The sequence below is a fragment of the Plodia interpunctella genome, chromosome 11 (genome assembly GCF_027563975.2).
Source record: "Plodia interpunctella isolate USDA-ARS_2022_Savannah chromosome 11, ilPloInte3.2, whole genome shotgun sequence".
Classification (NCBI taxonomy): domain Eukaryota; kingdom Metazoa; phylum Arthropoda; class Insecta; order Lepidoptera; family Pyralidae; genus Plodia; species Plodia interpunctella.
Window position 1 is genome coordinate 2481463 of NC_071304.1, and position 25807 is coordinate 2507269.

Here is a 25807-nt window from a genome sequence, read left to right on the forward strand (position 1 = left end):
GGTTGAACAAATGAAACGCCCCGCGTGTGAGTATTCAATGTTTATTATAAGCGTAGTTTAAAAAAGTAAACGGAAGCACTATCATGATTAACTTTAACAATATAGGTACTTACAACTCTTAATAATACCTAAATTAATAAAAAGGGTACAACAAAAAAAATATGAGTATTAACACATTCGCGGACGCTCGACGAGATAAAAGTTTGTCATAACTGCCATAGACGTCGCGCGTCCATCCGAACATTAAATCGAAACAAAAGTGAACTCGCCTATTTTAAACTGACGGATACTCGATGAGACACAAAATAAGTTTCAATGTTACCACTGCTATAGCAGTCTTGTGTCCGCCAGAGTGCGCATGCATTTATTTAAAAAACTTCGAGTTTGCTTTGTACTTCATTCTAAAGTTATTTAGAGAATTTACATCAAAATCCATACAATTTTGATCGACTAGAAAAATACATAATGTCATGTCGCTATACTATAAAATTGTATTTTACAACATATATTTAGTACATTTTAACATCTATCTAATGGGTATTGCATAAACATTTTACATTACTAAAGGTACATTTCAATCACGAAGGGTTTAATTTAAATATTAAAACTACTTAAAATTAACAAAGAAATGGACTACCCCGAGCCCTCATTCCAAATTATTTTTTTTATAAAAATTAAATATTTTAATTTTGTACATGTTACTAATTTTACAAAAAAAGAAATCAATTATGCGTATCGTTTGTTATTTATTCAAACTTCGTTTGAATGTAAATGTATATATATATATATAAATCACATCTAATAGAATAAATATTCTATTGGGGTGGTTGCAATCAAGTCAAATCAGATAATTTTTAATTTTTTCCATGTGGCTTGTATGGCACAAGTGACGTCACAAATGTTGGAGTCAAAAAGGAACAAAAAATATTATATGTTACTATAAATTAAATTGACTAATTAAATATACATTTGTTATATATTTTACATATATTATATTTTATACATAGGCAACTACCCTATTGAGATGATTGATTCGGGCTCAAAAGAATATCCCTTCAAGTAAAAACGCATAAGTAGAAATAAATATATCCGATCGCTAACAATTTTGAATAACAATTTGAAATTTAATATATTTTTTATTTAAATTAATTTACTTTGCGCAAAGACAGAACAAGTCCCCCACCAAGGTGTTCTGGTCGATTGACCTTGTGACATATTACGATACAGAAGGAATAAAATAAAAACATTTTAAATTTTGTTCATAAAGTATGAACGGCAACAGAATTATTGCCGTGGGAGAGCGTGTTAGACTGGTTTACATCGTTTGTCCACTCATTTGTTGTACCGGATCCGACATCCGATAAAATAATTTCGGATATGGGATTCGGCGAGCTGAACGCAGCCGTGGACAAAACGCTCATATATTTTTTTAAATGTTTTTATTTTTCTAAAAGTAAATAAATACCGTTTTCGGAAATACTAATGAGATGAAAAAATTCTGGAACTGTTTCGGATAGACGGGACATACCGGATAGAGGTGTGGGTTCAATTCCCGATCGATTCCAGAACTTTTTCATCTCATTATTAGTCTAAAAGTATGTGTGACATCTTTAACAAAACCATTTACTTAAATACAGTATCTCTAAACAACGTTATACCTGGTCCTCGAGTCAGAAGGTGTCCTTGGCGGCGGCGATGAGCGTGATGAGGTCGGCTTTGTCATCGGTCGGTCAGGAGGGGTTGTGGTCGGCGAGGGGCGAGCGGCCGCCCCCCTCCACCGCCCCCGCCCCAGCCCCAGCCCCCGCCCCCGACAGCTCCGCCTTCACGCGCCGCGCGATGTGGGAGCGAGTGTGCTTGCGCAGGTGGTCTTTGCGGTAGAATCCTACAAGTTTTATTTTTTTAATGAATATTTTTATTTATCTGATTAAAGAGTTTATTTTGATGACCTTGTCGATTTGTATAGGCCCAAGGATAATTAGGAGGAAACTTTAAGGAAATAGTAATATAAATATAGCTAATTTCAGTATAAACAGGTATAGCACAAAAAATTTTGTTTTCTCAGCAGATTTCTCGTCACAGATATATCCTAAGTTGAATTTTTAAATATAATTTATACATTTTAGTAGTACTGGATGATGTGCGTTACAGATAAGTTTAAAAGTATATATATCATTATTTATAATAATGCGTTAGTATATTTCAGTAGCGAAACAAATTACCACCAGTCTTTTTACGCATGCATGTAATCCACCAACAAGATGCACAAGTTTCTCACAGGTTTCTCACGTTCTGCACTTCTATTTTCAGTTGTCACACTGATGGGCAAAGGTATGCTCCATCACCTTTCATACTTCTCTATCTATAGAGTAATCTACGACGAGTTCTCTTTGAATGTCCTCAGATGATAGCTCGAGTTTGTCCGTAGTGTTCCTACCTTACGGTAACCCCTTTAGGCCATATTACACTATATTTTTATATTGAAAAATTGAGTATCAATATCCTCACCTTTCCCACACTCATTGCAGACGTGCCTCTTCTCCCCAGAGTGTATGACGAAGTGCAGTGTGAGCTGCTCCTTACGTTTGAACGCCTTGAGGCACACGGAACAGACGTGCGGCCGCTCGGGGTTGTGCGACTGCTTGTGCCGCGTCAGGTGGTCCTTGCGCTTCAGCGCCGCGTTGCAGATGTCGCAGATGAACCTGCACAAAGAGACGCCAAAAAAAATGAGCAAACGTAATAAATAGTAGATTTATGGTACTGTATCATGTATATAATAAAAGGCTTTATTTTTTTGTAATATCTCAATTGTCGTCCGACTTGGTCCTCGTCTCGTCAAGGCAATGACCTTGACGATAGTATTTTTTTTTTCTCTAGTCTGTCATTGTCGGGTTAATTTATAAAAAGCCAGTCAAGTCAGTCATCCTTGACTGACTCGACATACTTTTCTCCTGTAAAGTTTAGAAAATACCATTTCATAACGTTGGCAATACAAATGGCAATATAAATATGTATTTTTGTAATAACTTCATTGCACGAAAATAAGTAAGTACATCAATTATAATATATTCTTGTATTAATTAAAAAAATACAAAAATTAATACAAGATAGATACATGTTCAACGGCGGACTTATCCCATGTAGGCTCTTACAGTCAACCGGCGACAGGTGAGGGGGCATGTATGTATACAATATTTGTACCTTCTCTCCATAGTATGGCCGACCAGATGCTGTTCTAGAAGCCCGCGTTCCGGATAAGCCATGTGGCATTCTGGACAGCAGTACAGGGTGCTTCCATCTGGAAAAATAATATTATAACATTAAAATCATAATTGCGCATTTGAAGTCAATAAATGTGTATATCATCCTAAATGGAATAAAGGATTTTGAATTAGAATTTAATTTGAATAGATCTTCATACAGAAATTTATCGACTAAGGACGGTATTCCACTAATTCTTATGAGGTGACTAAGAGGCACATAGCGTTTGTAGCTGATAGGCAACAATACCATTCCCAAAGAGGTTTGACATTAGGCTGGCCGGTCATAAAATCACAGCCGAACAAAATTTCATGGTTATTTTTTACGTGAATCCTGGGCTTTGTAGCCCGGCTCAGAGCCTAATACCTACAACCAGCAAAACGCGAGGATGAGAGAGTTTGTTGAGTGGAATACCGTAATTATCAGTAAGGTTTCAACATTTAGAGATGTAAAACGTGTCTACCTAAAGCAGTAGTGAGCCGTATCTCCCCTGGTTTGGGGCGCGGCTTCTTCTCCCTGGCAGTTTTCTTTTTCTTCTTCTTCTTTGGCGCGACGACGACGTTGACGTTGCTCGCCGGCTGGTTGACGACGGCGGCTGTCTGGACAACTACGCTGTTCACAGCGTTCGCTGATATCTGAAATTTAATATTTCTTGTCACTGAAACGCAAGAATTCTTAGCGCTCTGAAATGTAACGGTTATGGGGCTGTGATTGATGGTCGGCGTGAAAATTAAGCCCAAATTTTTCTGTGAATTTATGACCGGTGACCGCCTGTCCTCAATCCTCTTGGAGAATGTTATTGTTGCCAATTGTCCCTTAGTCTTAGAATACAGCGTGAAACTTATTTCACAATAGATAAGCCTGCCACAATAGATAGTAATAAGTACTCACAGGTGTTAAATTGGGTATAGGTGGTAGAGAGTTAGACGGTACAGCAGTCACAATGGTAGGTTGTTGTTCTTCCCTCTTGGCCTCTACGGTGACTGGGGTGGAGTACTTCAGTAGATGATGCAGAGGCAGAGGCAATGCTGAGAGGTAGTCCGCCACGCCCCCGCCGAGCGATTGCCACGTCGAACTGTCCGTTACATCGCCGATGCCTAGCAGCGCACGAAAATAAAGAAATGTATGGTATTGAAACAAAAAAATCTAAGCAGACTTTTTTTTTAATTCTTAACAACTTTTGATAGACGGGACAAACATCTCAGATTTTCTGTCCGATTTTTTTTTCAGATAACAAATCCGGTGACACGGACAACATTAAGCAAACGGCACAGTCAGTACAAAAATTTGGGGCTGAGGCAGACGAGTGGGGCAAGGGGATCTGCCAAGACACCTACATTCTGATAGGAAAACACAATAAGCCACTTTCACCTTTATGTCATATTATTCATTTGTAGCTGTATACAAGTTTATATTTGGTCTGCTCTTAATGCCTAATTGTAGCATAGTCAGTAAGCAAAATTTTCACAGCCGGTAAGTAGTACTTCAGCCATTCATTTTGGGGCAGTCGATAAATAAATTTTAATCGTTAACTTACTGATAAACTCGGCGGGAGCGGTGGCGGCGGCGCGCTCGGGTCGATTGCCCTCTTGTTTGATGGCTCGCGCTAAAGCTGCGGCTTCCTTCGGCTCGTGTAGGACCACAAGCAACTGTTGTGTGCCTTGCTGCAGCGGAGTCGCTTGTGTCACTGAGCAGAGAATGTTTTTTTAAAATGATGCTTTAATAATGAACTACACAGATAAGCTTTATGGCAAAAAATAGGTAATATAGGTATAATATATGCGGACTTGACTATGCAATATTTTACAGACAAATTTTGTTTTCAGAATCTTTTTTGGCAGTAAGATATTCTTGTCATGACTATATTTCTCGGACTTCGTCGGTTTTATCTAAGTAAAAGAGCACAATTTATTATATTACTAGCGGCTCGTCCCGGCTTCGCTCGGATAAAAACATAATAAATCATACACCTAAACTTTCCCCAGGAACCACACTATCTATTGGCGAAAACCGCATTAAAGTCCGTGCAGTAGTTTTTGAGTTTATCGCGAACAGACAGACAGCGGCAGAGGACTTTGTTTTATAATATATAGTAGGGATATGGTAACAAGAGAGCATGGAACTTTTGATCAGTCGCTGGTGGAAGATATCTAAATGGATTGTTCTAGGTTGTCAGGGTCACTGACCTTGGTGCTGCTGCATGACGGTGACGAGGTCATGGTGCAGCTCCTCTCGATACTCCCGCTTGTCGCTGCGCTGCTCCTTCAGTTGCACTTCCTGGACGTAGCCCTGCCCGCCGTACTGGATGTTGTTCAGGTTCACTGAAGATGACGCCGATATCGTCTGGTATTTCACGCCTGTGTTCACTGTGGGCGTTTAGAAAAGTAGAGTAACGATTAAAGAATTAGTTTTTCCCGGATGGACAAATGTGACAATGTTGGCCAAGCTTTGACGAGGTATTTGATAAATTTTAACGCCAGAGCCGACTCGCTAAGTGGATAATTTGGTTTATGGTTTCCTTTGTTATTAATTTTATACGAACCCTAATTTCTTTAAGATCCCTTTTAACATAAGTGTTTTGCATAAGGATCAGCAAGGTCATATTCGACGTTTACGACAGCTAGCCGACGAAAATGTTACACGCTTATATATAACACTGGGCATTGCCTGACCAATAATGTCCAATTTGCTTGCTTATATCAATTGTACTACATATTATGCATGTAGGTATACAGACATCTCATAAATCAACAAAATAAATCCGGACTGTTCTTGTTGATTACTATTGTCCGAACTGAAATGTTCGCACACGTCTGGTTAAAAAAATTGTAGTAATATAAATACCTGTGTGAATAGGCGCGATGCCAGCCAAGGTGACGGTCCCCGGCTGCGCGGAGCTGACCACCACCACGCTTTCAGCTTGGCGAAACTTCACTCCGTCCACAACATTGCTCGCCGGCACGAACTGTACCGTGCTGTTGTTACCTGTATGTAGACGTTTTTATTTCTTTATTTTTTATTTTTTACATCTATACTATTATTTGTTTGTATGTTTGAGGCAGGTAATCTCTGAAACTACCGAACCGATTTCAAAATTTTTTTCACCATTAGAAAGTTACATTATCCGAGAATGCTATTAGGCTACCTATATTTTATCTCATAATTCCCACGGGAGCGAAGCCCCGGTTAACATCTAGAATACCATATAATTATAAAGAACTATTAATTGTTTTTCGAAGGTTGGACTGTCCAAACTTCGTAAATAGGTAGGTACGCAAAGCTACTTAAAAAATCTAAACTCTGTGCAGGACAAACGGAAGTTAGTGAAACTCTTGCGAGATTTCATTATAAGTTTGCAAATTGGAAAGGTGAAACTAAATATAAGCATGTAAAAAATCCTTACCGCCATTCTGGTACCGCGTCTCCTGCACCACACCGCTGTTGGTTCCTTCATAGCCGAACTTGGCTGCGAACTGGTGGATAGTGGGGATAGCAGCCGCGGTGGGTATGTGACCGGTGAACGGGGCGAAGTTCATCGTGGATTACTGGACATTGAGATTTACATAACTGAGACATTGATGCTATGAAAATCATTTATTCAGACAAATAAATCCACAGGTGTTTATTTTCATGTAGTCGTATTTCTCTTGGCTGAAGGCCGTGATAACACAACTTTATTGGCAATGTTAATGGAGTGGTTTGCCATTGCCTTCTCCATTTCGTACCAGTCTAGAATGAAGGTTTCTTCAAGATCAAGAGCAAGTGGTGGTCGATACAAAAATACTTACAAAAAAATCGTAAAAAGAAAATCAAGTCACAAGCGTATGATGATCTACGAACGACCTTTCGGTTCACAGGCGACTTGACCACAGCTGCTTCTCTGTCTTTCATAAAGCAGTAGATGGAATTTGAGCCGTTTTCTGTAAACCTAGTCGCAACTAGAAGCTTCGTTCCCGTGCTATTACGGGATAAATTACACTATCTAAATCCTTCCATTAAATTGTGCATATTCATATAGGTATCTAGCACATATAAGATTCAAACACTTGCATTTATAATATTAAGTAGGGAGTATAATTCCATTTTTAGTACTATAGTACTACATACTTTTATCATGACGCAATTCGGAGAACATCAATGGTGGTTCAGTCTGGATCCACATGACGAAGACCGGCCGTAGTAAAACGTGCAAGGAAACGTGGGCCAGTCCGGGGCAGGTAGGTGTGAGTGGCGAGCCAGGCAAAGTGAATCAAAGGGTGCGGCCCCTACAGGGCGCTCACTCAACCCCCGCCATTCTGCCTCACCCCAATGCATTTCTAGCGCTCTATTTTTACCGGCCCGCTCTCTCACACCACAACTCTTGCCCGCGCGCTTCGATGGTTCCCGACAGCAGAAAGCCATCGAAAACAGTCTATTCTATGATACTCACCTGGTTTTAGCAGATGTAGTGCCTTTTCATAGCGTTATAATAGCTCCTCTTAGAAGAAATATGGTAGGGTAATGTATGGCGGAGTGCGCGAAGAGAGATGCGCGGTGTAAGGCGCATGCGCGAGCTGGCGGAGGCCGAAGACTGCGGAGTGGGCACGGGGGCTCGCCACCGCAGCACGTGTCTCGCGAAAACTTGTATTTTTTTTTTTCTAAATTGCAACTTTAGGGTGGCTTCATTGGGAAACAGTATGGGGAGGTTGTTTGGGTTTTGATATGAAAATATAGCCCATGGTTAAGTGCCTATTTTTCAGTTACGAATTTAAATTTTCAGTCTCAAAATATTAAATACTTCATATTAAATACATAATATTACGCGCGCGCGGTAACAGACGGACGTGTTTATGTTGTCTCAGTGCAATATTTATTCTTAAAAATATTTGTCAAGTGCACCTGTTACGTTGAATCCAATGAAATGGGGACGAAATGCAGCGGTTGTGACGCCGTGTTATACGACATATCGTATATGGAGTGCTCGAAGGAAAAATGCCGAAAATTATTTCATCTTAAATGCTTAGCGATGTCAGTTGCAACATTTGAATCGCTAACGGAGGAATACAAGAAACAGTGGATGTGTCCGGAATGTGTGAGTCTAAACCCGAGGAAAGACAATACTAATACTCCAGTTCGAAACACCATCATGAACCAGACCTTCACTCCCGGCTGTAATGTCAACACCGCGCGGGGAAACCGTCTTCAAGCCGATATTTCTCTCATGGAAACCGACAACAAGATATCAGATGAATTGCGTGAATTTCGTGCAGAAATAATGACTCGATTCGACAATCAGGAAGCAGCTTACAAGCAGCTATTGGATGAGTTAGTTAAAAATCAGTCAGAATTGCAGGAGTTACGTAGGAGTTTTGCGATTGCGTTTCAAGAAGCTAAGAAAGTAACAGTGTTGGAAGATGAAATAAAAGTTCTAAAAAGTAGAAATGAATACCTGGAATCGTGCTTTAGTAGTATGAATAGCAACAAAGGGAAGATTGGAATATCGAATAAAAAATCAGAACCATTATCTTTTGCTTCGGTGACAAAAACAAAAGTGCAGGAGGTAGTCGCACCATCGTGTGGGGCCATGAAACAAGCAACCGTACCGGCGATGGCGAAGCCCCTCCAACAAGAAAATGAAGTTATACGTTTGGACTGCACGTTGAAGGATGTAGAAGTCGCCGAAAACAAGAAAGAGGAAAATAGCTGGACGGAAGTAAGAAGAAAAAATCGTTTTTCTAATAGCGAAATTAAAAGAGGAGGGAGTGTGATCTCAACAGATATAGAAGGAACAGAACGGAAAAAGTATTTACATGTGTGGCGATTAAAAAAGGAAACAGCGACAGAAAATTTAGAAGCATATGTTAAAAAAATATGTGGTAAAGAATGCCCACTAAAAGTCGAGAAAATAAATCATAAGACTGAAAGAGATTATGCTTCATTTAGAATAGGAGTGCCTGAAAGCCACTATGATAAATTGTGTCAATCGGACGTATGGCCTGTCAACGTCGAATTCTGCGAATGGATTTGGTTTCGCAAAACGCAGGATGCGAAAAAAATCTCCCCATAAATTGATAGAAGTCTATTACCAAAATGTCTGCGGACTCAGGACAAAGTTAGAGGAGTTTAGTGCAGCGGTAGCATCTTCAAGTGCAGATTTAATAGCAATTACTGAAACAAGCTGTAACCATTCTATCAGAGATGCTGAACTAATTCCTCCGGGTTATAAAATCATCCGCTGTGATCGAACGGACGGGCGTAAGCAGGGCGGAGCGTTTTTAGTGGCCACACCGCATATCGACTTGCGTAGTGTACCGATACCGGATGACGTCAAAATAGACAATCAGGTTTTCGAACTGGTTTGTGCCAAGGTGTTTATAGGTGATAAGTTTTTATTGTTGTGTTGTGTTATTTACATTCCGCCGGGTAGTAATGACACCGATTATTTAATATTATTTAATATAATAGAAAAACTTTATGATAAATATAATAGGCGATTATTAGTCATAGGTGACTTTAACTTGTACTCTGCTTCTGTGAATACTAATAATTACTTTGAGTATTTTCTAACATATTGTGAATTCACCCAGATAAACAAAATAGATAATAGCATGAATCGTCGGTTAGATTTAGTGTTAACTCCAGCGGGAGAAGAGTTGGTGGGCGTGCGTGCTGCTCCCGAGCCGTTTGTTCGCATTGACCGGCTACATCCCCCGCTTGAGATATCAGTGACTTTGTCGGCTTGCGCGACGGCGGCGGCGGACCAGCGACTGCACTGGGACCGCGATAGGAATGATGCCAATGTGAGTGCAGAAAACCCTCAGTGGAATTTCGCCAAGGCTGATTATCCCCTGCTGTACGGTAAGTTAACATGCATAGACTGGTCACCTCTCTGGGATTTGGATAGCGTGGAAGCGAGTGTGTCGTACTTTTATAATATTTTGAATATGGTTTTTAGTGAATGCGTCCCATTAAAAAAAAGACACCATTATTTTTCAAGGTTAAATTACCCTGAATGGTACGATAGTGAAATTATACGAGAAATAAAATTAAAATCTAAGTATCACAGGCGTTATAAGCTAACTAAATCGCGGGAGGATTACGACTCTTTTGCTAAGTGTAGGGCGCGTCTAAAAACAATGATAAGGAAAGCTCATAAAGACCATCAGGACCGCGTCCAAAACCACCTAATAGAAGATCCAAAGTCTTTTTGGAAATATTTAAAATCATTAAATAAAAATTCAAGTGGGTCCAAAATTTACAAAGACGGGGTAGAAGTAGAGGGACATCAGTGTGCTGCGGAATTCGCTGAGTTTTTCCAATCGGTGTACAGTGCTGCTAGGCCGAAGCTTGACGTGGACGCAGCAATAATGGAAGCGGGTGCTAGAAATGGAGCTGCGCGGGTGCATATCGACCAGCTTCAACTGAGCGATGTGCTCCTGGCCCTCACAAAGCTGAAGCCAAAGCGTTCTGCTGGCCCTGATGGTATTCCAGCTTTTGTCTTTCGCGATTGTCGCATGGTATTGGCTGAACCATTGCTACACATTTACAACCTGTGCTTGGCGGAAGAGGCATTTCCAGATATATGGAAGACAACTCGAGTGGTTCCAGTACCAAAAGGTGGTGCTGCTCATAGCGTGGATGGGTTCAGACCAGTAGCAGTGCTTTCAACACCAGCTAAAGCATTTGATAGCGCATTGCAAACAGCCATATATGATCAGGTAAAGGCGCAGCTGACGGACGCACAGCATGGTTTCCGGCCGGGTCGCAGTACTACCAGTAACTTGCTTTGCTACATGAGGCAACTTACGCTGGTAGTAGATGGTGGGGGGCAGGTGGACGTGGCTTACTTTGATTTTCGGAAGGCGTTCGACACGGTTGATAACGACGTTCTCCTAAAGAAGCTGGCTGGTGTCGGCTGTACTCCACATCTGCTGAAATTTCTAGCCAGTTATTTGAGCGACAGGCAGCAATATGTGGAGTGCGCTGGATTCAGGTCGGACTCGTATTATGTCAGATCAGGAGTAAGCCAAGGCAGCAATCTTGGGCCCTTGGAATTTATCATAATGGTCAACGACCTGCCGGAAGTGCTGGGGGACTCGTCTTGCCTGCTCTTCGCAGACGATCTGAAAATGTATCGATCCATCACGGATGTTAACGATTGTGAGCGTTTCCAGGATGATATAGATAATGTGCTTTCATGGAGCGAAGCCAACAAGCTGAACTTTAATTTATCCAAATGCGTTACCATCACTTTTACTCGAGTTCGTCAACCAATTTATCACGACTATAAAATTGGTGACATGAGTTTAAAGAGGGTCACAGAAGTAAAAGATTTGGGAGTTAAATTCACGGCAGATTTACAGTTTCGGGATCACATTGTTAGCGTCTGTAAGAAAGCTTACAGAAATCTTGGATTTATACTTCGTAGGTCCTACGGGTTCAATAACATAAAAGCAATCATCGCTTTGTATAATGCGTTGGTCAGGAGTAACCTCGAATGCAATGCAGTTATATGGGCACCGCATGAAGCAAAATATAGCCTAATGCTGGAGCGCATTCAAAATAAATTTGTTAGATACCTATATTTCAAGAAATATGCGGTGTATCCCTTCTATCCGCTAATGTACCCTACATTATTTATACTGGGTATGGTAGGATATAACGAGTTGCGAGTTCGTAGAGAATTGCACCTGGTATCCTATATTTTTAAGCTGCTGAGAGGTAGGCTAACAAATAGCCAGGTCTTAGAGTGCGTTTGCTTTTTTGTCCCAAACAGGTACGTGTGGCGTCGCCGTCGCCCGCGTCTGCTGGCCGTGCCGCGTGGGCGCACTAACTTGTTCAACAAGGGGCCGCTTGCACAAGCACTGCTCACACTTAACCAAGTAGCTGACCGAATAGATTTATTTTCCTGTTCACTGGGTGAATTCACTAGAATTGCACTTTTTGTTATTAGTTATACTTAGGACTCAAATGATTTTTAAGTACCTATTTAATTAATGTAATTAAGTTAGTTACGCTATTATAGGCTAATGCTGTAAAAATAGCTGTAAGGGTGGTGAATAAATAAATAAATAATAAATAAATAAATATTATAAATACAATCTTCTCTCTCTCTAATATAATCTATTTTGGTTCATGAATTTTGTGTCCTCAACAGATACAACCACACATCTTCGTAGAGGGATCCCAAACCACCATTCATGCCATGAGGACAACATCTTTGATTATTCTCCTAGTCGTGGTGTCGCTATAAAGCCCCTTCTTATTTAGGCCTAATTTTATTTACGACAAACATAAATAACTAATTTGTCTAAATTAATAGTTCCAGTATTGGATTCCAAAAGATTTAGTTACCTACATAACGGTGGAAGAAATTAAAACAGTTTATATGAAAAATCTGTGATTTTATTTTATAATCTCATTATCCTCTTAATAAATAAAAGGTTTCATACAAAAGTCTATACTTACAACTCCGAGAGGAGCTCACTTGTCTAACTCATATTTAAACTATCTTACAATAACTTGACATAAATAATAAAAGGAAAAAATATTAATTACCTTACCTGTGTCGTGGGGACTGTATAGAAAAAGCGAACTTAAAATATTTCAATGTAACATGATTTATTTCAAATTATTTATATCTTTGGAAACTGGTTATTAGTCTTGTCATACTCTGTCCTTAGTTCAACCAAAATGTCATTTTCTTATTAGTTGTTACAATTAATAAGCGTTCAACTGGTTTTAGCTTTAACAATAAATAAGTGCGAATATTTCCCATGGCACAGGCAGGTCTTGGTTAATGTTTAGAATTTGGAAAAAAAAAATCTTGTTTTTTCAAACCAAAAACAATGCTACGTTGTTAGCAATGTTTCCTACTCAAGGATAAAAACCCAGGAAAAATTAAAAATTTGGGAAACAGACCTTGCACATTGTGGTTAGGCGGTCAATTGACCATTGCGTTTTGGTTCCACCAATCCACCATAATGCAGAGTTTTATTTTCCTGAAAATCACCTATGTTTCCTCAGAACATTTACATGAATCTTGCGTACAAGATATTGAAAATTTTCCACGCTAGTAATTCGGCGTATACTATATAACAAACTACCTAAAATCTAGAATCAATCTTCAAAGATTCCTGTGACGTATTCAAGAAAAAAATATATAAGAGATTAATACGTCGCTTCCTATGACGAAAACAAACATACCTAATCAAACATTGAACCTTAAAATAAATTGTCAATTCTTACGCTCATTTTTGGTTCCAATTTGCCTCTCCCAAATATTTTGAAGGTGTAATTTACAATTAGAATTGTAAAATCAATTTACATACAAGGCTACAAACCGAGAAATTAGTACAAAGTTCGTATAATACGTACAATATTACATAATTCCCAATAAAACGTAAGCAAAAATATTTTATGAAAGCACCAAACAACAAAAAGGTTTAATACTCTGTTCCAAACTACGTAAAAACATGGATGAGATCTAAGGTAAATTCTCTTATTTTCTTTGAACGCAAAGATATTGCTAACCCGTTTGAACGAAGAGTGAAGAAATATATTAGTACGAGCGACGAAAGAGAAAACAAATCAGGGCACCCCAGGATTTTTCGCGTGACTCAGAAATTCAGTATAATAAATATTGTCAAAACTTATGCAAACATTCCACAGAAACAAGTAATATAATAACCTATCATCAGAAGCATTCCAGCGACTTTCCGCACTTAATACCGTACAAGTTTTGAAGCACCACATTGATATCTGAATACAGTACAGTCATGCTAATGTAAGTATAATGCAATAGCATTATGATTTCATAATTCTGTCCATACATAATTCTGTACCATAAATCCTTATAAACAAGTGCCAATCAATTCCCGTTAAATACACTAAAGTCACAGCACATTTCCACTGCTCCGCTTCCACCCAGTAATTTGACGCTCATTCAAAAGTGAGCTATAGCGTGTCCTCATTAGACTTACTTTACAATGAAAACTAATTAGTGCACTCCTTGCTGTCAGCTCTCGTCTTGTCAATGTAAAAGATGTCTATAGTGGTTGCTTCTAAGCTCATTTTACAATGAATGTTATTTTGCTGAGTAGGAGCGCAGCAATAGAAGTGCTATGATGTTTATAGTAACACTAACATGAAAAAATAAATACTTGAAATAAAAGTGTAGACTTTTGTAACTTTACAGTAATTGTTGAAAAAAATATACTGTAAACTATAGAGAAATTAGGTTCGGAATTTTGATGACTATGGCTACAACAATGTTTAAAGACCTAAATAGAAAAGATGGGGTTTAATATTAATAGGTATTGCACAGCAAACCATTGTTCTTAACTGTGCTATAAATAAAGTGATGTGAAAACTTATATACAACAAAAATAATTGGAAACCTTTACACCTACATTAAAGCTGACGATATTAATATCTTGTGTAGGAGTTGCTTATGGTCTACAAGTAATGATGCAATAAATATAACAGAATAACTGTCTTGTTCATAGAAAATGAAACCTTCTTTAGTTGTCATATTTTTTGTTCCTATCTCACTCTAATTGTAGACAAAACCAGTAAAGTAACTATTGCCTTGACATTGACAGAAAGAGACCAACTGGTAATAGGTTTTATTTTTTATGAATAAGTAACATATTTTTCCATTGGAATTACCAATATCAGCCTGTATAATGTTCTATAATGTTAAAATTATGAGAAAAATATGATATAAATATCACAGTGACAATGATATTTACATGAATATGGAATCACTGTAGTGCAGCATATGGATTTATATACAAATGACTTATACATAAACTTATCATTATTGTTAATAAAACAATACAAACTACATGCATTAGAAAAAAATACTCTACGGTAGACACAATTTAATAAGGCATATTAATGATAAAAATCACATTTCACTATATACAATTTCTGACATATCTCATGAAACATTTTGCCATTTGAACTATGTTTTTATAGATTGTATTATGAAATAAAGCCTCCTAATTTTATTTGTCCAAGCACAAGTCTGTATGTACTTTTGTTCAAATGAGAAACTCATGGTTTTATCAATGGGTTTTACTCAAATTATATTCTGCTTGAATATGGTTAAACGTCAGGATATATTCATAATAAAATTTCTATAAAAATAAAATCAGTTTAATATGATACATCCAATTTTCCAAAATGTATCTGTAATACAACAAAGCTGTGGAAGATTTGATGAATTTTAACATGAACTTATATGATTTGGCTAATACTACAAACTTCACTAATAATTATGTATCTAACCAGCGAAGAAAACTTTGCATTAGAAGTTGCATTACATCCTAACTGCTTTCTACAAATACTCAACTCTCCGATCATCATACCCTGTACTCTAAAGAGTGTTTAAATTCGATAATACTTTTCCTTTTTTTTTTTCAAATCATTATAAAAATCCTTGTTCCATTATTTCCTCATGAATAATCTTTTTCTGGCAGTAATGGCATACAAATATAAATTGGATGGTGAGGGAATGCGATATTGGCTTTAAAAGAGAATTTTAATTAAAGTCTGTATAGCACAAACAATAATGTAACATTCCGAAAAGATAAATTTTCTCACCAATTAAATAATAATAACTTGTGATACAATTATGTCACACTCTCGTTCTAAAAACGTTTCAGAGACAAAACTTCTAGTCTTCTTTTCAGTGACACATTAAATGACAATTAATTCTAAATAGTCACATAAAACTGGCAATAACAATGAAAATGAAATCTTTTTTTAATACATTTTTCATTTCATATAAAAGTTAAAATATTTACATTATATTATACTACAACAAGCTTTTAGATAAAAAAGGTACCTACTATCAAATTACGATATATAACTTACAATATAGGGACTAAAAGGTAACATCCCCTGGCTCAATTTTATATTACATTAATAAACTGGCTTTTTTAATTTGAAATGATATATGATATGTTATATTTTAGCTCAATAACATGATCAATCTTATTTTTAGCTATAAAACTCGATTTTACTTGAGTAAGTATTGTATAACATGATGTGTTGAAAACAAGAAGTTGTTTAACAAGATACAATTTCCATGCACTAAACAGCTTCGTCAAGTGTTCTAGAAGATACTCCCAATAATCGAAACCCACACATTGACAGATTTTTTTTAAAATCTCGTCAGATGATCAGGCACCAAAACGCGTCAGCATTCTAACACTCTCAATACACTGCACTTAAATTTGGAACGCTTCACTGCAAGAAGACTGAACACTGAACTGTGGTTACTCATCGTCCTCCTGGTCAGATTTCCAGTGACCTTGGAACTCTATCTTGACGCCGGAACGCACACCCTGCGGTCAGGAGTGGTGCGTCAGCAGCGCGTCCAGCTGCTTGTGCGAGTCATTCGCGTGCGCGTGCGCGTGCGCGTGCGCGTGCGCGTGCGCCTGCGCCAGTGACGTCACCACGTGCTCCGGGATGTTGATCTGCACTGGGACTTGCACGTTAGCGCTGGTCGGTACCTAGAGGTCATTTAGTATTAGTCTAATTGCGATAAACTCTTTTCGGGCGCATTAAGGATAAACACAATAACACATAGGGGTCGCTAGTAATATATACTCACGTGTATAGTTATCTCGGGCAGCAAGGTGGTGGGGTTGGTGGCGGTGGTGAGTGCGGGCTTGTCGTGTGTGTCCCCCGCCCCCCCCGCCGCCTCGTCGCGCGCGCGCTTGTTCTCATGGAAACGCATGTGCTTGCGCAGGTGATCCTTGCGGTAGAAGCCTGCATGTTTTAAAAAAATGACATTTTATCACTTAAATAATTATTTTTTAATATGGCTGTTATTTATTTCGATTTTTACTTCTTCCCAGTTTGTCAGGCAGATAATAAAAACATACTTCTCCTATGGAGTTTCGACATACATCGACGTACGTCAATCGTCAAACCAATAAAAAAATTGTATAACATTTTTCGCAAAACACCGCGATATTAGCAGTCTCTTTTATACAGTCATAATGATGTCACCCCAGCACATACCCTTCCCGCACTCGGTGCACATCTCTGTCTTGACGCCGGAGTGTATGACGGTGTGCAGGTTGAGGTGTTCGCGCCGCTTGAAGCCCTTGTTGCAGACGCCGCACACGTACGGCCGCTCCGGGTTGTGGCCCATCTTGTGGCGCTCCAGGTGCTCCTTGCGCTTCAAACTGAAAACAAATTACGATTGTAAACACACTAGCCGTGTAGGGCTTCGCTCCCTTTGGAATTTCGCGATTTAAAGTACCCTATGTGTTATACCAGATTATATTCTAAATGTGTACCGAATTTCATAACAATCCGTCCAGTATATTTTGATTTTGAGAGAGTAACAAAAGTACAGATTAAGGATAGGATAAAACATGTCTTTATTCAGCCAAATAAAACAATGAACGTCATCAGAACGATAACAGCACAACGCGAGATCGAAAGAGATGGAGAGAGCCCGTCACCATTAATGGACGCGAGCATGAGAGTGAGAGAGAGAAAGATGTAACCCCTTACCCGGCCCCACAGATGCCGCAGATGTAGCGCCTCTCGATCTTGTGCACAATGAGATGCATCTCCAGCTGCTCCTTCTCCGGGTACGCCATGCTGCACTCCGGACAGCAGTAGATGGGGGTGCCGTCTTCCGCGGTCGCGATCACCACTTGCCCTGGCTTCGGCCGGGCGGGACGAGGGGGCTTCTTCTTGTACTTCTTCTTCTTCTTATTTTGAATTATTTTCAACGTGCCATCTGGAATTATTCAATTAAATTAGACATATTACATTTTGGACACTCAGAAATGGCACTTAAGAGGATGGTGTTTGGGGTATTCCACAGTTGACACCTGTAATATACTATATATTATTATATATGCGTTTGCGAGTTTGTGTGCTTGAGGTGCGTAATATCCAAAACTATTGAACCGATTTCAAAGATTATTTCACCATTAGAAATCAATTGCCCATAGCAATCAATTGCTATAGGTATGCACCTATAGCAATTGATTGCTATGGGCTAAATTTCATCTCAAAATTCCCACGGGAGCAAAGCTCCGGGCAACATGTAGTATTTACATAAAGATACTAGCTATTGTCAGTGGCAAAAAGCAACCTATGCTTATCTCCCCAAATGATGAAAATGGAATGGTAGGAAACATTATGTTAAATATTAGTATTGATTCTGTTTAAGAAGACCTTGTGAACTTTATATACTGTATAGACAACAAATTTTGTACAGTTTAAATTGATTATCCAGTGATGTTCATCCGGACGCTAGACAACACAATCCCCAGTTACCTTCTCCCAGCACAGCCGCGGCCAGGGCCTCGTCCTTGCTGTCGGGCTCCAGCTCGGGCTCCACCTGCAGCACCACCGTGTTCTGCAGCTCCGGCTTCTTGTCCGCCGTGTTGAGGCGCAGGAACTGCTGCAGGGACACTGGCAGCGCTTGGGTTTGCTGGGTAACATTCAGATCGTTTTACACAACTGTTTGTTGATAAAATTAAAAAAAAAAACTGGTCAAGTGCGAGTTGAGCTCGCGTGCATAGGGTTCCGTACAATTTATAGAATATATAGGTTTTCCTGTAATCATTTTGATTTGATGAAGCTCCTGTAGCTTCTTTTATCTTAATGAAAATCTCATAATCCCTGCTTTGGCTGCCCCGGGCTGACCAAAAGCATGGCCAGCCACCTTTCAGGCTACTTGAGATGTCTCAAAAAACAAGAAATAAATTGTATAATCACTTGAGCAGGCAGTGTGTTGAGATACTTGATGAGGTCTTGATTCGCGCTCGAGTCCCACGTCACTTCCGCTTCCTGAGAGTTATCCTATAAAACATAATGTTAATTTTGATAATAAAAAAAAAACAAACAAACAAAAAGAACAAACGTTTGTTTATTCTTTTGACTTACGGCGCGAATCTAGCGAGAAAAAAACAGCCATCACTTGTTTTAAAGCAGGTTCGATTGATGGCCTACGGAAACTACTATACATGAAACATGAGTCAAATTGGTATACATACTCTTCTTGCACGAGTAGAATTCGAACCTGGGATTGTTCAATCACAGGCTAGCGTCTCAACCACTTAACCACCGCTGTTCGTCAATAGAACATGATAAGTAACTCACATGTTCGGGGCCTATAGTTCCACCTTGGAACAGCACCACTCCGCCTCCTGTGTACATGACCATGTCGTACGAGGCGAATAAGGGACGCTTAGCTTCGGCGGAGCTAAAAGACGACAATCGCATTCCGAAGGAAGGCTTGACGCCAGACAGTGAGTTGTAGAATCATACTTCAAAATTTCAAAGTATATTTTTACTCCGGCTTGGCGTCGCAGCCCCAAATACAACCGTGAACATGGGAAGGTGAAAGAGAGAGAACTCACGTCTTCGTCCATATCCTCGCACTCCTCTTTGACAACAACACTGGTGATGTTGGAGCTGACGTTGTTGTTGTTCAGTTTGCTGTCCGGACTGTTGATGATAATCTGTTGATTCGGCGTGATGAACACCTGGACGAACAAACACAGTAATTTTAATTAAGTGTATTTATCAGTTAGAAATAACTTTTTCACTTCTCATGCTCGTAAAGAGCAATATAATTGGATGTAAGCAACCTACAATTAAATTTTAAGCTCTAGAGCCTGAAATAAAATCGTATATGAATATCTGGTTTGATCAACATATCACCCTCAGCGTAACTCTCGTATGCGAATTAGATTTACGATCTTGACACATGTCATCATTACCATCTGCAACCTTCCGTGCCCCACTGATTTTTTTTAACAGTCCTATATGTGAGGATAGAAATATAGGTCCAGAAATTTAAAACACTACAATATAATATACTCGTTTGTCATTCTAGGCTGAATTTTCCTTTTATAAACTGTCTGACCTGATGTTGTATTGACTCCTTGTTGTCATTGGCCTGCTGGGGCTGCATCACCTGCATCTCCTGGGGAAGCAGTAGTTGTATCTGGCCTGAGAAGAAAGAAGAGACGAAATGCTATATAGTCACATCTCATTATAAATATGTATATGGATAAACCACAGACGATTGATTTAGCGACAAAGTAAGTTCGAGACTTGTGTTATGGCATACTAACTCAATGGTACTGTTTTATAACATACTAGCAGCCATAATCCCAACTAATATTATAAATGCGAAAGTAAGTTTGTTTGTACACGCATTATCTACTAGACCGATTGTCATGAAATTTGATACACATAGGGTTCTTAACACATAAGGTTCTTTTTATCCCGACACCCGATATTCACAGGTATAACACTTTCTATAATATTTAAGTGTTGTCGTACCATGTCTTAGCAGCTGATTACAACCAAATCTTCCGAATTTTTTGCTTCTTTTTTACGCTGAACACCAGGCTTCTCGATGTCACAATACCGAATATCCGGGTACACGCGAAAATATGCGACAATTTTGCAAGAAACTATCATAACCTAACCTTGTATAATTGGAAAGAGGAATTTTGAGAAAAATCTAAGAAAAAAAAGTCAAATGTTCTTACCATCAGTGGACATGGCGTTGTGTTGCACAAGCTGGATTCCCCCATTGTCGGTGTTTTCTGGTGAATACGCGACTGTGAGTACAGCTCCACCTACAATAAAGTATAATTAACATGACCATTGAATGTGTCAAAACTTTATTTATTTACGCTATTCACCCCTTTTCTAGGAATAGACACCATTTTTACTTCCTATTGAAGTAAGTTAGAGATGATTTTTTTGAAATAGTAACGTCACTCCGTCATTGCTATACAAGTTACATATATACATATAAACAGTTTTTGACTTTTTTTTCTATTTACCTTGTTGGAAGCCCGGTATTTGCATCTGATACTTCTGCTGCTGCGGCTGCAGCGTCAGGTTCGGGTTGAGAACCTGGATCTGTATGGTTTGCTGAGGGTCTCCTGCAAACATTAATTTATTTTCAGCCATTCAGCCGTAATCGTAACTATATGATTGATCATTTGAACCGGAGGGGCGTATACATCATTTATTGACGTCAAAAATTTACTTAAAGTTAAGTCTACTGCCGGTACATCCAGGAACCAAAAACAAAGAGGCCTTATTGTCATTTATCTAAAAAAATTGTGTGCAAATACGCGTTTGACGGCAGACGAGTGGGGAAGTGGTTGGAAGGGTGGAAACACTTTGTGAAACGATATAATCTACGTCCTTTTCAATATGTAATTGGTCCGTGTATTCATCACAGATACTCACCTGGCTTGGCTCCAGGCAAGGCGATGGGCACGGAGATGATCTGCGGCGCGGCCTGCAGCGTGGCGCCGCCGTCCAGCGCCCGCACGTACTGCACCCCCTCCGACATCCCCACACCCCCTACCATGCTCACCACCTGGAAAATTAATAGATTATAGATGTCTGATGGTAAGCAAACACCGATGGACACCAGCAATGTGATACGGGTTTTTATTTTTTATTATCCTTACATATTACAAAATAATGTCCATTGCCGCGTCTGTTCGCGATAATCAAAAACTGCTGCACGGATTATCATGCGGTTTTCACCAATAGAATAATTTCTAATATATAAAATTTAATTTTTGCTATCGCTTTCCCTCGCCATGAATTTGTTTTATGTGCAAAGAGCAAAGGGAAAGAACGACTATATTTTTTCGGCAATTAGTCATTTCATTCATAACTACATAAGGGACTTTTACCATCAAATTATACAAACTAATTGAAATAATTAAGCACCACATTTTTCATTCATTTTAATTAGGTACGTCATAAAGAATTCATTTTAATTAGGTACGTCATAAAGAATTCATTTTAATTAGGTACATCATAAAGAATTCACTTGTCTAAAATTTTCTCAATTTCTAATATCGTCATCAATCATTACTAAATACTGTAATTAACATAATCACCATGAGAATTGGGAATAACAGAGACTTCAATTATGCCCCAATACAGCTCTCAGATTCGCCTTCACACACTTTCACTTGTATTGCTAATTTGATATCAATAACATTGTGGTTTTAGCAATACTTCTATCAGCCATTTATTGGAGAGAATCAAGAATTTGATTCATTCAAAAGATAGGTAATAAGCACTGTTATATTTTTTCTGAAATTATTATGATATTGGGGTGGTTATAAATAGTGTAAATGAGAGAAGATGATAGCAGACCAATAGAATCCCACTAGCAGTATTTATATAAAGTAACAAAATGTGTCTTATTCCAGAAGATATGATTGTAATTGGTTGTCTATATTATTTGTGACGTCACCACATCATGTATACTTATGGCAATATCTATCGATATCATGTGGCTTCTACAGTTTTATTGCCTGTGTTATATATGCAAAAGCAATCAAACTTTATAGCACATCAGAACATATCAAAAGAGGTAACATTTCCTATTTATTTCCTCATTTTGTTCACATACATATTTTATTTGGTACTTGCAAAATATTTATCAAAGTAACGTGTTAGAACCAAGTGGTGGTCTGTGAAAACTACATTGTTATACAAAATTATGTGCCATGAGCAGGGTTCGAACCTTTTCGATTGCAGGTGACTTAACCACCGGACCATCACAGGACCGACTCAACACCAGAGACATCATGCATGGGCTCAGATACTTTATCTGAGGATGATCTCAAAGACATAACATTAGGGCAATTATTTCTGCAAAAGGGAGTTAAGGGGTCACCGTGAACCAGACTGTTGACCCATTTCCCCGAGGCCCTTTTTTTGAAGAAAGGTGTGATGGGTCCCAGAATGGCAGAGAGGACAGATCACCCGTCCAGTGTTTGCGCTGAGGTCCCCAACCAGGAAATAATAATAATAATAACCACTGGGCCATCACTGCTTCATTCTGGCAATGAACATTGTGAGAGGAGTTGTTTACCTTTTTTGTATTTCTTATGTGCTTAAGTTATTTTAAACAAAGAAACTTTACCTGTGGGAGAGATGTGCCATTGTTTGACACATTTTGCTGTAGTTTGGTGACAGGCATCTGCCCACTGGTGGTCACAAAGTGAGTCCCAGCGGTGCCCACCGTTGAGAATGCTGCAAAGTTCATGTCTGTGTCTTCTTCGCTGTGGATTTGACAGTGGCCTTTTAATGTGGTTGTATAATACTTTTAGATGGAACATTTTTGCTTTATATTTTTTTTTAAATTTAATAAAATACTGAGATTTGAATGGTATCTTTGTTTTAAGAAGGTCTTTGATATTATTTTGATCAGATAAAATTGTAGTTATTCTACTGCTCTGTAATAAATAAACCATGTAGAATAAAATTCCCTGTGACTTATATAATTTTTAATTCCCTAAAGGTGTATTTTGGCTTTAGAATTATTTTTTATGGTAAGTACATGCTGAAGTAATAATAACATTGGTGGTACTTTCCCATAAATGGCAAAGGAAAGTTGTTAAACCTCTTTTAGCAACTGTTGCACAACAGTGAAAGTAGGATGTAACTTGTTATTTCTATAAGGATAACTAGTAGAAAAGTTCTCAAATATAGTTTTTTATAATGTTTATAAAATCCTAACTATGAAAATGACCACAGCCATATTTATATTTGTTGTCAAAGTTGTATATAGATTTAATTAAAATTAATTTATTATGTTATGTATGAACTTTGAAGAGGGTTCATTACATAACAAAACAATGTTTAATGTAGCCATACAGCTCCATGCTACTCAAGCATTTTCTCTCATAACAATCGCAATGAAAGTGGAGAAAACTTAAAACACCAACAACCAGGTAGAAATGCCAAATAGCATACCAAGAGGTATCCTCTCTTGTGGGCATATTCTGCATGTCGCACATGGTGACACCCTCCACTGCGCCGGCGGCGGGAGGAAAATAAAAAAAATCGTCCCACTCAACTCATTCACGAAACACCCGCGGTATCCCCACGTCTCCCTTCCCCACCGCGCCTCTCGGGACTACACTGGGAGAATGGTAGGGCACATACTACTGCCGACCACCAAAGACTACACAGCACTAAAATTAATTCAGTGAGAGGCAAGATGATCGCCTGCAACTACTAATAAGAAAGTAGGCTAAAGAAAGTTTTTTATGCAGACAAGATAGTCAACCGGCGAGCTGGTTATACACACTGCCAGACAATTGGACTGTGTGTATGTGCTCTAACGTGATTCTCACTTTCTCTTTAGTGTACTTTCACAAGACACACGCTGAAGTGTGGTTGTGGTTCAGTGGCTGTATGGAGCTGGTTGAGTAACTGCTTTATGGAGCGCAAATTATTGGCAAATTTTTACTAATTTTGGATTTAATGATTTGATTAAATATTAAATAAATATAAGAAACTTATGCTATATGTAACTTATTTGGATTGAATTTGTATATATGTGACTTATTTTATTTTTTTTATTGGTAATTGACTATTCCTAGGAATAGCTTATATGCCCTAATATATATATATATTTTATATTATTAATTATTACAATATGATGTTTATTTTTTTAAACACCATATTCTAAGATAAGATTTCTAATAAAATAAGATTTTTTTATCAAATAATTATTATGTTTAAAAAAATTAGGAATTCATAAATTTTAAACACAATGCAATATTTAACTGCATCGTCACCTTGGAATTCCTAACAAACTGAAAGTTTGGGAATGAGGTCATCAAGCTAAATGCTGCTGACCTCTTAGTGTTTGCAATGCCCAATAGAACTTTTGATGAAATGATAACCATGAAATAGGTTGCTATAAGATATTTTTATAGTAATCTAGATATTGTATATTTATAAACTATAATATCATCAGCATCATAGTGCTCTCTTTTAGAACAAAAGTTCAATGTGAGCCAAGACAAAGGAGTGCCAACAAAACATGGCCGTATATTTTGCATTACGCAATTACGTATTATGGCAATAAATACCTAGATGTGGAGTAGAAATTTAATTCATAAATTTGCGAAGGTAGACATGGCCGTAGGCGGATCCAACCAGACAGACAATGAAGGTTGTTCACCCCTACCAGTCCTTTTGCCCCGCTGAGCGGTCATCAAGCGCGTCGCGACGCATCCCCACCAAGGTGCAAGATCCCCTCCATATATTTTACACCAAATCACTCCCGCTCCCGACCCGACTCCTTCCTCTCCTCCACCGCCAGGAAAATCGCGAGAGGAGGGGTGGCACGCGGCCCTCACGGCACTCTCGAGCCTCAGACTCGGCACTCAGCTCGCCACGCGCCCATATAACGGTAAAACGGAGTACCGCTTCAGTAAATAAGGTCATGGATATTACACGCACGTAAACAAATCAATAAATAAAACACATACCTGACCAATTATATATCCACATCTACACCAAATAGATTTAACAACACATCAAAAGAAATTATAAATTTCCATAATTTATAAATCACCACGATAACGTTACACCTTCCCTTCTCTTTTCACATTTACAAAATGGAATCCGCCATTGTTGTTTAGATAGTAATAATTTTTGTCATCAGATGGCGCACATTGCGACCAATCAGATTGGTTAATTTTGACATTTCAATTCAATGAATGAATGACGC

The 25807-nt window shown here is 38.6% G+C and overlaps 2 protein-coding genes and 1 long non-coding RNA gene across 7 annotated transcripts; 1 reads left to right on the forward strand and 2 right to left on the reverse strand.

The window, feature by feature from the left end:
* Positions 1-31: 31 nt before the first annotated feature.
* LOC128673393 (zinc finger protein 444-like) lies at positions 32-7791 on the reverse strand. Of its 2 annotated transcripts, none has more exons than XM_053751197.1 (10): positions 7688-7791; positions 6662-6803; positions 6103-6243; positions 5445-5624; positions 4796-4945; positions 4150-4355; positions 3722-3893; positions 3199-3295; positions 2506-2699; positions 32-1882 (listed from the first exon to the last, which is right to left on the reverse strand). In XM_053751197.1, the coding sequence occupies exons 2-10, from the start codon at positions 6792-6794 to the stop codon at positions 1731-1733; spliced, it is 1425 nt and encodes a 474-aa protein (XP_053607172.1). In that variant the 5' UTR covers positions 6795-6803; positions 7688-7791; the 3' UTR covers positions 32-1730. The 2 variants fall into 2 exon arrangements, with proteins under 2 accessions (XP_053607172.1, XP_053607171.1); XM_053751196.2 differs by lacking the exon at positions 7688-7791 and adding an exon at positions 7366-7490.
* On the forward strand, positions 7595-13379 carry LOC135309807 (uncharacterized). The gene is made up of 2 exons (XR_010370018.1): positions 7595-7977; positions 12395-13379. It is a non-coding gene; the product is annotated as an uncharacterized LOC135309807 (long non-coding RNA).
* Positions 12621-25725, reverse strand: LOC128673391 (zinc finger and SCAN domain-containing protein 12-like). 4 transcript variants are annotated; one of them, XM_053751193.1, is made up of 13 exons: positions 25566-25725; positions 23204-23342; positions 21499-21631; positions 21084-21185; positions 20784-20873; positions 20150-20235; positions 19641-19766; positions 18997-19080; positions 18553-18709; positions 17776-18007; positions 17275-17441; positions 16862-17019; positions 12621-16760 (listed from the first exon to the last, which is right to left on the reverse strand). In XM_053751193.1, the coding sequence occupies exons 2-13, from the start codon at positions 23324-23326 to the stop codon at positions 16599-16601; spliced, it is 1620 nt and encodes a 539-aa protein (XP_053607168.1). In that variant the 5' UTR covers positions 23327-23342; positions 25566-25725; the 3' UTR covers positions 12621-16598. The 4 variants fall into 4 exon arrangements, with proteins under 4 accessions (XP_053607168.1, XP_053607170.1, XP_053607167.1 ...); XM_053751195.2 differs by lacking the exon at positions 25566-25725 and adding an exon at positions 25164-25451; XM_053751192.2 differs by lacking the exon at positions 25566-25725 and adding an exon at positions 24037-24248 and having other exon boundaries at positions 19641-19742.
* Between the last annotated feature and the right edge of the window lie 82 nt (positions 25726-25807).

Coding starts and splice junctions, on each gene's coding strand:
- LOC128673391 (XM_053751191.1), bottom strand. CDS start 24,080: ATGTGCGACATGCAGAATATGCCCACAAGAGAGGATACCTCTTG. Junction 23,343..24,036: donor ACAAGAGAGGATACCTCTTG/GTATGCTATTTG, acceptor TCAAATCCACAG/CGAAGAAGACACAGACATGA. Junction 19,767..20,149: donor AGGAGTCAATACAACATCAG/GTCAGACAGTTT, acceptor TTGTTCGTCCAG/GTGTTCATCACGCCGAATCA.
- LOC128673393 (XM_053751197.1), bottom strand. CDS start 6,794: ATGAACTTCGCCCCGTTCACCGGTCACATACCCACCGCGGCTGCTATC. Junction 4,356..4,795: donor CGCTCCCGCCGAGTTTATCA/GTAAGTTAACGA, acceptor GTGCGCTGCTAG/GCATCGGCGATGTAACGGAC. Junction 3,296..3,721: donor ACGGCTCACTACTGCTTTAG/GTAGACACGTTT, acceptor TTATTTTTCCAG/ATGGAAGCACCCTGTACTGC.